General features: G+C 42.1%; 1 protein-coding gene across 9 annotated transcripts in view; it reads right to left on the bottom strand.

Annotated features, from left to right (window-relative positions):
• KALRN (kalirin RhoGEF kinase) overlaps nt 1-12,498 on the bottom strand; it is a 638,197-nt gene that overhangs the window by 213,463 nt on the left and 412,236 nt on the right. For all 9 annotated transcript variants that reach the window (XM_025374819.1, XM_025374820.1, XM_025374821.1 and 6 more), the window contains one exon: nt 11,383-11,485. In XM_025374819.1, coding sequence (XP_025230604.1) covers nt 11,383-11,485 — 103 coding nt within the window. The remainder of the gene's footprint in view (nt 1-11,382; nt 11,486-12,498) is intronic.

The following is a 12,498-nucleotide window of genomic DNA, read 5'->3' as shown; positions in this document are numbered from 1 at the left end:
CATTTTTTGCATGTATATTTTGCATTTTCAAAAATTTAGAAAGTTTGATATAAATCAGATATTTATACTTAGGAATACATTTTATCTATAGAAATAAGATGGTAAGTAACATTTAATCAGAATGACCCATAATGTTCATTTAGGTAATATAAATACTGTACATTTCAATAAAAAAGAATATAGAATAAATATTTTGGGACCAAAATTGAAACAAAGAAGGAAAAACAGAAAGGAAGATGAACTTCAAGGCCAAGCTCAAATTTCACTTCTGATGCTTTGGTTCCCAGGCTAAATTTATCTTTCAAACTAAGTATGCTTCTGGTATAAAATGTAACATATTGGGTGGTAAACGTATATCTCATCTGGCACATTTGTCTTTGTAACTTCTCTGATGCCTAGCACAACAACTGGCTTAAAGGAAGTACTCAGTACAACGGTCTCACTTCATAAATACACATAACATGTATATAGCCACCCTATCATCACACACTATCACATATTATCAACTGGGCTGTGAACTCAGAAGACTGGGCAAAAACAGAAGCTGTTTTGATATATTCTGAATCTCCATGGTTTCTGGTCATCAATGGACACAATGAAATTTTGTTGAATAAAAGAATAAATTCAGTGTACCAATATACTTGAAATAATTTTTTACTCTGCCTAGTTTCATTCTTCTGTGTTAACAGAGCTTTCTCTTTGGGCATGTATCAGTGGTTCCTAGTAGTTTGCCCTCCAAATAACAGCAAATTTCATGGTTTGGACTTCATATGCCCCTGTTGGCAGTATTGTCTTAAATTTAAATGTCAGATAACATATTATAGAAGTCTTTCTCTTTTAAGAGTTTTAAAGACTTTTTAAGTTAATGCAATAAGCATTCCCCTTTAAGAGACTGTGTGGAAAAAGACCTAAGAAATGTGACTGTTCTCATTTTGGGGGTGGCGGGATGAAATGGGGTGGGGAGGTGAAATAAGTTACAGATTTCAGGTTCCATGATTTGAAGTACCTCTCTTTAACAAACTACATCCACTCCATATACCTTCAAATGCTTTTTTAAGAAGAATTTTTCTTTTTTTCAAACAATAATCTGAAATGTCTCAAAATGGGGCATATTCAGGCTAACAGCACAGTAAAGAAAGGTCTAAGCAGGAAACCAGGGTGCTGTTTGTGTTTTCTTCATTGCCATATCCTCAGTGTCTACAATAGTGCCTGGCACATAGTAGAAGCTCAAAAAATGACTGATGAATTAATTAGTAAATGAGATAAAAAAGACAGCCTACATTAAAATCCCAAGCAAAAGAAAAGATAATGAATTTTTAATATCTTCTATGGCTCACTAAGCCAATCTGTTTTCCATGTGTAAATAAGCAAACAGTAAGTGAAACTTTAAAAATCCTATTCTTGCAGAAAGGACACTAGCTAGCAGGAGACAGGGTACAGACGTAGTAAAAAATAGAGCCTGGGTTTTCCTCCAGCATATCATAACATTCAGAGAGGTGTTTAAGTCCTTGCAGTTGCTACAGGGCAGAGAGCAATGTATCTAGGAGCATTCACAAAGCATTCCTTAGCCAGGATCAGCAGGGGTCATGCAGAAAGCATCTCTCCTGAAATTCTAGTTAATGTGTACCTCTCTCTGCAATTAGCAATTTGAAAAAGAACTAACTAGAGTTCTTAAAGAAAAAAAAAATAAGACTACCTGAACATTCTGAACATGTGAGACTCAAATTTAAGTTCCTAGAAACGGGAGAGACTGAAAACAAACTGCCAGCCTGATATGACAACATGAGTGCTCAACACAACCAGCGCCATATCTGCATGGGACACGGAGGGAGAAGAAGGAGAAGGCTGATTAGTAGTGGGTCAAGTGTCTGGTTGAAAATAGGAGTGGACATCTGTCCTGGTCCGATCTATACAGTTCTGCATCTTCTTTGAGCAGTTTTCTCCCTAAAAGAAGAGCTCTCAAGCCTGAGGCAAGCTGCCCTTAACTGGGCACCGCACATAAGGTATCACTGCACATAAGGTAAAGAGAGCTCCAGCCAAAGCAGAGCCATAACTTCACAGCCACCTCCAGCCTGCCCCACCTACTCTAGATTGCCTCGGCTCCAGAGGTTCCTGTCTAGCAAATTTTTGCTTAAAGACTTTTGTTTTGTTTTGTTTTGTTTGTTTGTTTTGTTTTTTGAGACAGGGTCTCACTCCAGGCTGGAGTACAGTGGTGCAATCACAACTCACTGAAGTCTCGATCTCTTGGGCTCAAGTGATCCTCCCACCTCAGCCTCCCTAGTAGCTGAGACCAAGTCATGTGCCACCACGTCTGGCTAATTTTTGTATATATATTTTGTAGAGACAGGGTTTCACCATGTTGCCCAGGCTAGTCTTGAACTCCTAGACTCAGCTGATCCACCCGCCTTGGCCTCTCAATGTAGTAGGATTACAGGTGCAAACCACCATGCCCAACTCCTTCTGCTTAAATTTTTAAGTTTATTTTCATGTCTACCAGAAGAGCTTGCCTCCAGGTATCACACTCCCAATGTCACTTCTAGTCATCCTGGAGCTCAACTTTTGAAGAACAAAATTTCCCATTCCCTGTTTCCCCTACAATTAGTTTTGATAATGTGGACTCAGTCATTTTTGTTCTATATGAAAATAACTTTTTCTCTTTAATTGATACAGAAGGAAAAAAGGGTAAGTGATATATCAACAGGTCTATGCAGAACACTCCAGTAAAATCCTTGCCCTGAAAGCCACCACTTCTCTACCTGCAGCCTCCAAGCTTTGCTCTCCCCTCCCTTCCCTCCATCCATGCCATCTCCCTTCTTGTACCCCCTCTCCTGGCAGAACTGCAAGCGTACTCACTTGAGTCTTGTTTGCCTTGGACTGTCTCCAGCTAATCCACTTTAACATCTTGTCTTGCTCTCAGATTTTATTTCTCCTTCCACCAAAATTTTAATAATGAAATAGATTTCAATTTGAGTTGGGCTGTGGTGGGGCTGAATTGGTTCTGGCAGCTCAGTCCTCCCAGGCAGCTCTGAAGCAGGGATCAGCCTTGCCACATCCCACTGCTCACTGCCAAGCTCTCAGAGCCCAACCAGAATTTGCTTGAGAGGCTGGAAGATTCTGTCTAGGGCAGAATCACACTCCCACCAAGGCTATGATGTGAGTCACAAGTATTTGGCATCAATGAGTCTGTGATAGGCATTAATACTTGCCACATGCCAACCCTGAAGCCCCTGGACTGGGCTACAGAACCACTTTGTAATTTACTTTGTGTTGCTGTGGATTTGCTGGGGCAAAGTGGGAGGTGATGCAAGGACATTCGGCGTAGGGGGTGGGGGTGGGAGTAATAGTAGTGTTTCCTTTCTGTTGCAAGGATCAATAAGCTGAACTATCAAGGTTACTACAAAAGTACTGTTTTTAATCCAACTTACCAGGCAGGAGATTGACTTGGTTTTGAATCTTAGGTCTGCCGTTAAGTGGCTTCACGACTCTGGGCAAGTCACTTTATTTATTTATTTTTAAAACAGAATGAAGGAAGAGGGCTAGATGATCTCGAAGATTCCTTTCCTTCCTAAGATTCTATGGTTTCAAATTCCAAACTCACACTGAATCAGATCTAGTCTCTGGTTACCCTTGCAGCTATCACATACAGATCTCATCTACTGGCAAATCACTTTTTCCAGCGTCCCTATTTCTGTAACAAGTACTTGTTTAAACGTGAAACAAATCTTTATGCGGGTCCAAGTGCTCTGAGTACCACAAGGGCATTTCTGAGGTTTCCTGCAAGCTGCGTGTGTTCAGCAAACTACTCACTGGCAGCCATATTTTATGAAACTTACTTGCTTTTGCAGATGATTGGCAATTTTAATGATGGGTTTCTCGAGGGAGGTTTTCAAGCTATGGAATATAAATCAAAATATTAAGTAAAATAATGCTGATATGAAATATTTTGCCCTGTGAAGCTAGGTTGTATTTTTCAGCAAAGTATATTTCATACCCTTTGGTGGTACGCAACAGCTGGAAGCCAGTCATTTATTTGAGGAACTTTCACTTAGAGGAAAACCTGTGACTTCAATTCCTCACACTTTATCAATTTGTTCTGAAAAGCCCACACATTTGTACTGTGTCGAATGTCTCTGAGGAGAGGATGGAGTCGTGCTTCTGGGAGGTGAGAGGGCAGCCAGAGGCGGGGAGCTGCAGGCATCCCAAGTACCACAGAAACCTCTGCATTTTTTCTTACCCTCTGCTCCTCCTCCTCCTCCAGCCACCTGCCTACCACAGATAAAAGTAACAAAGGAATTATACTAGGAAGAAAGTTATTTTCAAACTTAGCTCTGGACTTGAATTATTAAGAAAGCTAAAAAAAAAAAAACAACAATTTGGGCTTAGAGTGGAGATGGTATTTTTCCTACTTTGGAGTGACTGTCAAGTCCTTGAAGAAAATCAGAGTGTTTCTATCTGGGATTTATACAGCAATTCTAATCCTATATGCTGTCAGGTGTGGGATGTGACTGAGACTCGAGATTACGCAGCTATATTATAAAGCCCAAGTTTAGACTTCAGATATATCTACTCTAGGCCTTGGTAACAGGAAGTGCAATCATATACACTTTTCAGGTATTTATTTAAGGGTTTGAAGTGTTTTGTTACTAAATGGGAGGCAGTATAATCTCTCCCTAATAAGAAATATTTCAGGGGCCCCTCCAACCCCACTGAGACAAAGGGCAGAGTAATGGAAGTGCTGAGGAAATTTTCCCAGGGACCTATCCCATTTTTCCTGCCTTCAAGATAGCACATTTAATGGGCTGGATCTCCAGTGTGTGGTGCCACTGTCCAGGGACCACAGCTAAACCTAACATGCTGTCAGCAACATGCTGGAGACCCAGTCTTGGGTGGACTATCTTGATGGTTTTTAAGAATGTGTCAAGTGAAAAATATTACCATGTGAACTGCTAAGATTTTTATCGATCCTAATGCTGCCAAGTCTCCACATTTCCAGATGTCTGGTTTTCTCTTCAGTGGCAAAACACAGTGGTCTGTGGCCCCTTGAAACTCTAGGGGGCATGTTGCTGCCTGTTTTCTTGCACAGGAGTGCCCCGCAGTCCCCTGGGCAGTGACCTACCCTAGGTCTTCTGTGCTCTTTCATATAGGATCTCAGCTAGTCCTTCAAAATCCCAGGAAGTAGAAATCACTGCCTTCATCGTACAGATGAGGAGATGGAGGTATTAAGTGATTAAAGGACCACTCGGGTCATGCAGCTGGCACCCAGTTGAGGATTGTACCTGATCTCAAAACCCATCCCCTTTCTTTTACATCACATTTCCTCCCTGCAGCAGACACTACGGGCAGCCCACCCAGATCCCCTTTCCTGCCAGGGCACCAATGTCCCAGCTCTTGTGCCTGTTGGCTGCTCACAGCTCACAACTGACACAAACGGCTGGCCCCCTTGCCTCAAGGCAGGGCAAACTCCATGCAATTCCTACTGCAGAGCTCTGGGAGGGACCAGCCTTCACTCCTTCCCCACCGGACCCTGCTTCCCTTCCCTCTTTCCCCTCTTAGGAGCACTTTCTCAAATCACATGCATAGGAATCTCAGTCAAAGACTGCTTCTAGGGGATGGGACCTAGGATGCTCTCCTTTGAGCTTTGAGTTGTCCTAACTCCATCCCTATTCTGTTTTTGTTTGTCTGTCTTCCTATTTGTGAACCCATTTAAGTAAAGACATTCAATTTTTCCCTCAGTCATCTGTCCTCCATAAGCACTAATCCCTACAGGGAAAATAATTTCTTACATCTAATTCAAGTCCTTTCAGTTGCAGCATTAGCCCACTTTTTCTCAGAAGAAAAACCAAGCAGTCCTTTATCGCTGATGCAATTAGCAGAAGACTAGAAATGGACATCCTTTCTCTTTCTGGGTTTCTACATGCCAGAATGTAAGCTGGAAGATGGCAGGGCCTCTTCGCATTTACTGCTGTACTCCTAGCATGGAGAACAGCATCTGCTGTAGAGTAGGTAGGACCTCTGCACAGTTCATGAACGAAGTGGGTGGGAATATACCAACACAGGGACTGGGTATCTCCTGGTGCAGGGAGTGGTTCCTCTCTCTAGCTACTGCCCTTGCATCTAGTGGCCTCCCAGTGTGCAGGTGATGAAACTGTCAGTTCTGATGAAACAGGTAAGGCTCTAACGGAGTTCTGTTCTTAGAAGGCTCCTGCAGCCAGGCTGCTCTGCCTCTTGTTTACTGGCATCATGCTACGGCTTGTTATTAAAGCAGCAGTGACACTGCAGGAATCCTTTGAATTTCCCCTTAGTTGGACCCTTACCATCTCCGACCCAAGCCTTCCTTCCCAATTGGTAAAACAAAATCTTGGTCCTGACGCACTACATTGATGTGATAATTCAGGGTTTAAAAACCATTGAGTTATATCCAAAAATCTCAGGGGTTCTCCAGGTATTTCCCTGTTCTTCTTTAGCATATCACCATTATCAGCCCACATTGCACCTCAGCTCACATTAGCTTGTTACTGAAGTTCCTCTTCAAACCACACACCAGCCTGAAATGTTTCAGCAGTGTTCCTTCCCTTATAATTTTTTCAGAGAAGAGTACCAGCAAGTCAATTTCACTTCAATCTCCCTCTCTCCAGCCAACTCTGACATATCTGGAAATTTATAGTGATTTTTGGATGGAGAGTATCCCTACTAGGATAGGTTTGTAATGTTCCCTTCAATAAGTATTTATTTTATGTTTCCAGCATGCCTGGGCTAAATGGCAAATACATGCACTGGAACTATTACAGTGCAGATGGCTGCTTTTGTACCATTAGCTGGAAAGGATTCAACAGATATCTATCAGGTTAAACAAGAAGATATTTGGCTGTCACCTCATTACTCAGCCCTGCTTGGCTAGAATTCTATAATTCTAGATTTCTTCTAAGTGTGACTGCAAAGCCCCACCATTTAGTAATGCACATATAGTCAAAAGATGATTCACAGTGGAATGACCTTTTCAGAAAATCATGAACTGACTCCTGGACAGAATATGGAGGGGCTCAGATCACCATGGAACAAAGTAAGCACACCTGTTTGCCCCTTAAGGAACTACTGCCTTTGTATTAGACAGGTGCAAGGTAGAAGCTATGCAGACCCATTTAAGTACTGAACAAAAGCAACCCTAGAAAAGTTACTAATGCCATTTACTGAGGCACCCATATTGTATTGTCAGTGTTTAATGTAGGATTAAGAATATTAGACTGTTTTCTCATCAAGAGAGGATTTACAGCTTAAGAAAACAGTTCAGCTTCTCTGCTATAGAGAAAAGTGGTTGTGTTTCCTTCCCTGGAGATGTCAAAGAAGAGTCAGACAAGGAGGTTTCCAAGTTACAGACCCTAGGTGAGAAATAAGAAGTGGTGTTGGGCATTGGTCTTCTGCTCCCAATCTTGTATTTTTAGCAAGAATCTGGATGAAGCTACAGAAGATGCATTTATCCAATACTGCAGAGAGATATGGCTAACACACTGGACAATATAATTTGTATTCAATACATTCTAGAACACTGAGATGGAACTAAATAAGAGAAAATCTAATAGACGTAAAGTAGCCTACACTCAGGTTACTAAGTCACCCGCCCGACTAAGGACAGTCCATAAAAAAGGGCATGGAGATTTTATGAGCCAGCACTGGACACACATGCGAAACATGGCATGCCGTCTTAGGCAGGATCTGCACATAGCAGCTAGTCCTAGAACAAGGAGCCATGTTTACATTAGTTAGAATACTTCTGCAGTATTATGTACCTTTTAGATGTATTTATATTTAGATATATTTATAGGACTCATTTTATACAGAAATTACACACTGGAGTAAATCCAGATGAAGGCAACCTGGATGTGGAAGCATCTGAAAAATATATAAATATAAGGAACAGACACAGAAACTGAGGACTTCTAAACAGAGATGATTTGGAGAAAAGATGTGACAAGCATCTTTCAACACTTAAAGCCTTAAGAGTTGCCACTAGCAAAATGTGGTACAATTTGAGCACTAAAATTAATACATGATGATAATAGACTATAATTAATTAAATAATAAAATAATCCATGAGCCAATGCTAACAGCAAATATCCAAACCTTAGATTCGAAGGGCTAGCAGATGGAAAAGAGAGTAAAGTTATTTTTATAGACAGGTGAGTTGAAGCTACATCACTTTAGGTCTAATACAGAAAAGAACCTGCTGACAGTTAATAAACAATAAAACCACAGGGCAGAACTAGCTCAAGCATTTTCAAAGATCCTCATAGTCTGCCAAATAATTGTGCAGTCTTATTCATAGTATCTAAACCTTTGCCCTCTAGTAAGAGTGGGAATTAACCTTTACTGAATGTCTAATGGTTATCAAGCAAATATTTTACGTAATCTTTCCAATGACTTAGTGAGATACGTATTATTATCTCTCCTTTACAGAAAAAGGAAGGTACAGTAACCTATGCAATGTGACACAGAGTGTCAGAGCTGGGATTTGAACCTAGGTATATCGAACTCCTTCCACCACACCACAGCGTACGTAACACACATGGAGTGGTTGGAGGAGACCCTGGAGCCGCCACACCTCAAGCTGGTGTGTCATGACTCTTTAATGGTTATGCTTTCCTCATCTACTCAGCCAGACAGGGAAACTATTACTGTCATTCCTCTGGATTGTAAGAGGAAGACTAGGGCGGTTTTTCTAGAAGTCTATTGTTAGATGAGTCTGAATTGGGTGAGATATCTCCACCCACTCCCCTCCCACAGTGCCCTTGTTTGCCCTTCTGTTGAATATGAGTCAGTTTACCTGATCAGTCCACTTTGTTAACTTCCTCTTTTTCAGAGACTGTTCACCTGACCACTTAGAAACCAGGGTTCCCTGGCAGTCTAGAATAGTTAGGGGAAAATCTGACACTGCTGATAACATCTACAAGTTCAAACATACCAATGAGTGATTTAACGGATGAAGGAAAGTGCAGTCACAGAGGACACATGGCTGCCCTGTTATCACCGTTTTGTGTTAGAAGAGTAAGAACATTTACATTACAGTGCATAGGCCTAGAATGATCTTCCCCTTATTTTGAAAGTGTGACTATGTCTAAGGAATTTTCTAGATTTTGTATACGGACATAACATAGAATCTCCTACCTTCTGCTCATGTCTCCTAAGGCCAGAGAAGGTAATTGGGATTTGATCTTTCTTTAGCATATTTAAAAATGCAATGTTCATATATCTGTCTGCTTTCAGACCACTGGTTTTAGCTGCCTCTTCCTCCTGGAGTTTCCTGAGACCAGTCATTTTGTTCCCTCTATTTATTTATTTATTTCACAAGTATCTCCTGAGCCTCTCTGTGCTGCGTGTCAGGAGTACGGCAATGAAACAGACAGACACAGCTCTTGCCTTCATCAGGGCTCAATGACCTGGCTATTGAGACAGACATGAAACAAAAAATTACACAGGTAGAGATTCACACTCAACAAAGAGTCCACATCTCTCTACAGCATCCAGCACAGAGCTTGGCACATGATGGGTGCTTCTACATGAATATGTGAGTGCTGTTTCTGTGAAATATGCAGAAAAACTGACCAGCTGAGTTCATCCTAGCATCTGAATTCAACGCTTTGACTTTCAGAGTGAGGGAAAACTGGAAAAATCAGGAGATTTGTGTTCTAGTTCCTGCCTTCCCACAACTACTAGCATTGTCTTGGGTGAGTCACTTAGTTTCTCTGAGCCTGCTTGCTTACTTGTAGAGTAAAGTCTAAGTACAAGGACCCCTCATTAATAGTAAAATGGCTGCTGTCAGAGGTCTTCTAGTCCAGCCCCACACACCTTGCCAGAAAGACAAGGCATAGCTGGAGCTGAGGTCTTCCTAAAACAAATGGCTCTAGCATAGGGGTCTGTGTCAAAGTCAGAGCTGCTGGGAAGATGGATTAGCAGCTGGAAGGCATGAATTCCCTGGACCATGACACTAATAATCTATGTCTGAACATGGGAAACACTGCACTTGACTTACCACCCACTGACTGTTTAAAGACAAACACTTTTTATACGCTAGGAACACTAGGTTGTATTTCTAGACAACAGGTCAGAGGAGACAGGAAATTACAGACATGGTTTTTCATTGTATGTTTTTACAAGTGGAAAAAAAAAACTAATTTTCCATCCACTCTGATAGTCAGTAGAAAATGGCTTAAAAACTTGAGGGCAGTTGTCAGAATTACCTTGAATGACCTTGAGCACTAGTCTAAAGCATGATTAGGGTGATTTGGCACCATAATTTCAGCAGGTTCGGGGCACAGTCCCCACACTAAGGTCTCAATGGTTTTTTTCTCCCAGCAAGAAAAAATAGGAAAAATCCTAATGAATGCAGATCATCTTTAAAAGAAATACCTGTAACTTAGAAAACTAAGATGAAGCAACGACACAGCCTGCTGTCTGAGCCTGAAGGAGCAGGCCAAAATACTAGGTCTGAATAAACTAGGGACAAATAGTCTTTGGAAACCCAGAACTTCATTAATAAGATCACTAACAGGCAGCAAAAGATTATCTCATACTCTTTGAATTCTGGAGTAAGCAAATGAGAGAAGGCTCAGACATGGACCCTTTCTTCCCCCTGCTACAGATTCCGGCGGTTGCATTCCTCACCTACCTGGGGCAAATACACAGAGCCTTTGCTACAGTTTCTTTTCTTTTGCTTTCCCATCAGAGCTACTAACTTTTGCTTACTTGCTCCAAAATGTTAGAAAGCAAGTGGCCAGGCTTTCTCACACAACAACTACATCCTTCACATAGCACTTCCTGGTCCTCCTGTCTCTCAGCAACTGAGCCCCAATAATCTAGCCAGAGGAAAGCATCATTTCCACTAGAGTCCCTTTGGATAAGAGGCTGCTACCAAGCAGCATCTCTGTGGCCATTTCCCAAACCATTAAGCTCGGTCTAACTTTGAGATGAACTCTTCTCAAATCACTGTAAATTTGAGCCAATCACAGCCACTAAGGTCTCAGGACACTATCCCAATTCAGCCTTCCTGAGATCCGTCCTCCCAGAAGGCAGGGCAGCCCAAGAAGCCCAGGTGGGGCATCTCAGAAAGAGAAGAAACCTAGACTCCCTCACTACTCAGCCTGTCCACTTTTGTTAAACTCTCCCAACATGAGAGGTCAGCCTGAACCACCGCAGTCTTCCATCCCCTCAGACCAGATCTCGTGCTGGGACATGCCTCCTCCAGCCCTGTTCTTTCCCTCTTGGCACAAAGAGACAACTGGCTCCTGAAGGTAGGATCCATAGTGAGAGAAATTCTCTAGGGGTACCTCTTCAGGGGTGGTTGAGCCACCAAGAAGTCTCAGGGGAAGGAAGGTTAGGACTCTGTCCTACCTTGTCACTGTCCACTGTGTTCTGAGAGGTCCTAGAAGCAATGGAGATGGTGTCTGGTTGGCTGCTCCCATCCCCCTGGCTGTCAATATCCTCCACTCCATCCCTGCAGGAAGAAGAGAAAAAAAACAGGGGTGGGGGTGGGGGGAACCACTGTGGGTTTAGAGCACACAAGGATTTCCGGTTGGGTGGGCAGAGCAGCGCCTCGCACTTTCTAGCAGGGATTTGTCTAAAATTATCCTGCTAAAGAGAGTGGCCCTATGCGATTTTCAGTGATGTCACTTCTTGCACTTAGTAAATACATAATCACTATGTTGATAACTGAACGCAAAATGACCCCCTTTCCCAAAACTCCTCCAGCCCATGCTGCAGAGGGGGTGTATGTATATGTGAATATACACACACACACACACACACATATATATATATATATATATATATATATATATATATATATATATATATATATATATTTGGGAATGGGTCTATAACAGGCAGTAGGAAGATATATATCCTACTTAGAGCCTAGGCTTCTATTCCAGTGATTAGGTCATTTCAATAATCCCAAATTCAGGGTATTCAAGTTTTTGTACATGCTGTAATTAGGATGAGGGTTCATTTACAGTTGGCTTATAAAGAAAACAGAAGTGATAAGATTTCTTTTATTTTTTCATTTTTATTTTTTGAGATGGAATCTCATTCTGTCGCCCAGGCTGGAGTGCAGTGGCGTGATCTTGGCTCACTGCAACCTTTGCCTCCCAGGGTCAAGCAATTCTCCTGCCTCAGATTCCCAAGTAGCTGGGATTCCAGGCTCCTGCCATCACGCCCAGATAATTTTTGTATTTTTTTGTGGAGATGGGGTTTCACCATGTTGGCCAGGATGGTCTCAAACTCCTGACCTCAGGTGATCCGCCCGCCACGGCCTCCCAAAGTGCTGAGATTACAGGTGTGAGCCACTGCACCCAGCCAAGATTTCTTTTAAACTTAAGTTTCTTCTGTTCGGCAAAACAGGTTGAGTGGAATATTGTCTCCAGGGGCTATTATCTTTGGGAAATTCCTGCTATTGGACCTTCAACTCCTAGGTGTGGAGAAGGAATTTATTGCCTTCATCTGGCTGGG

The sequence above is a fragment of the Theropithecus gelada genome, chromosome 2, assembly GCF_003255815.1.
Source record: "Theropithecus gelada isolate Dixy chromosome 2, Tgel_1.0, whole genome shotgun sequence".
NCBI classification, from domain to species: domain Eukaryota; kingdom Metazoa; phylum Chordata; class Mammalia; order Primates; family Cercopithecidae; genus Theropithecus; species Theropithecus gelada.
This window is presented reverse-complemented; position numbering and strand designations above follow the sequence as displayed.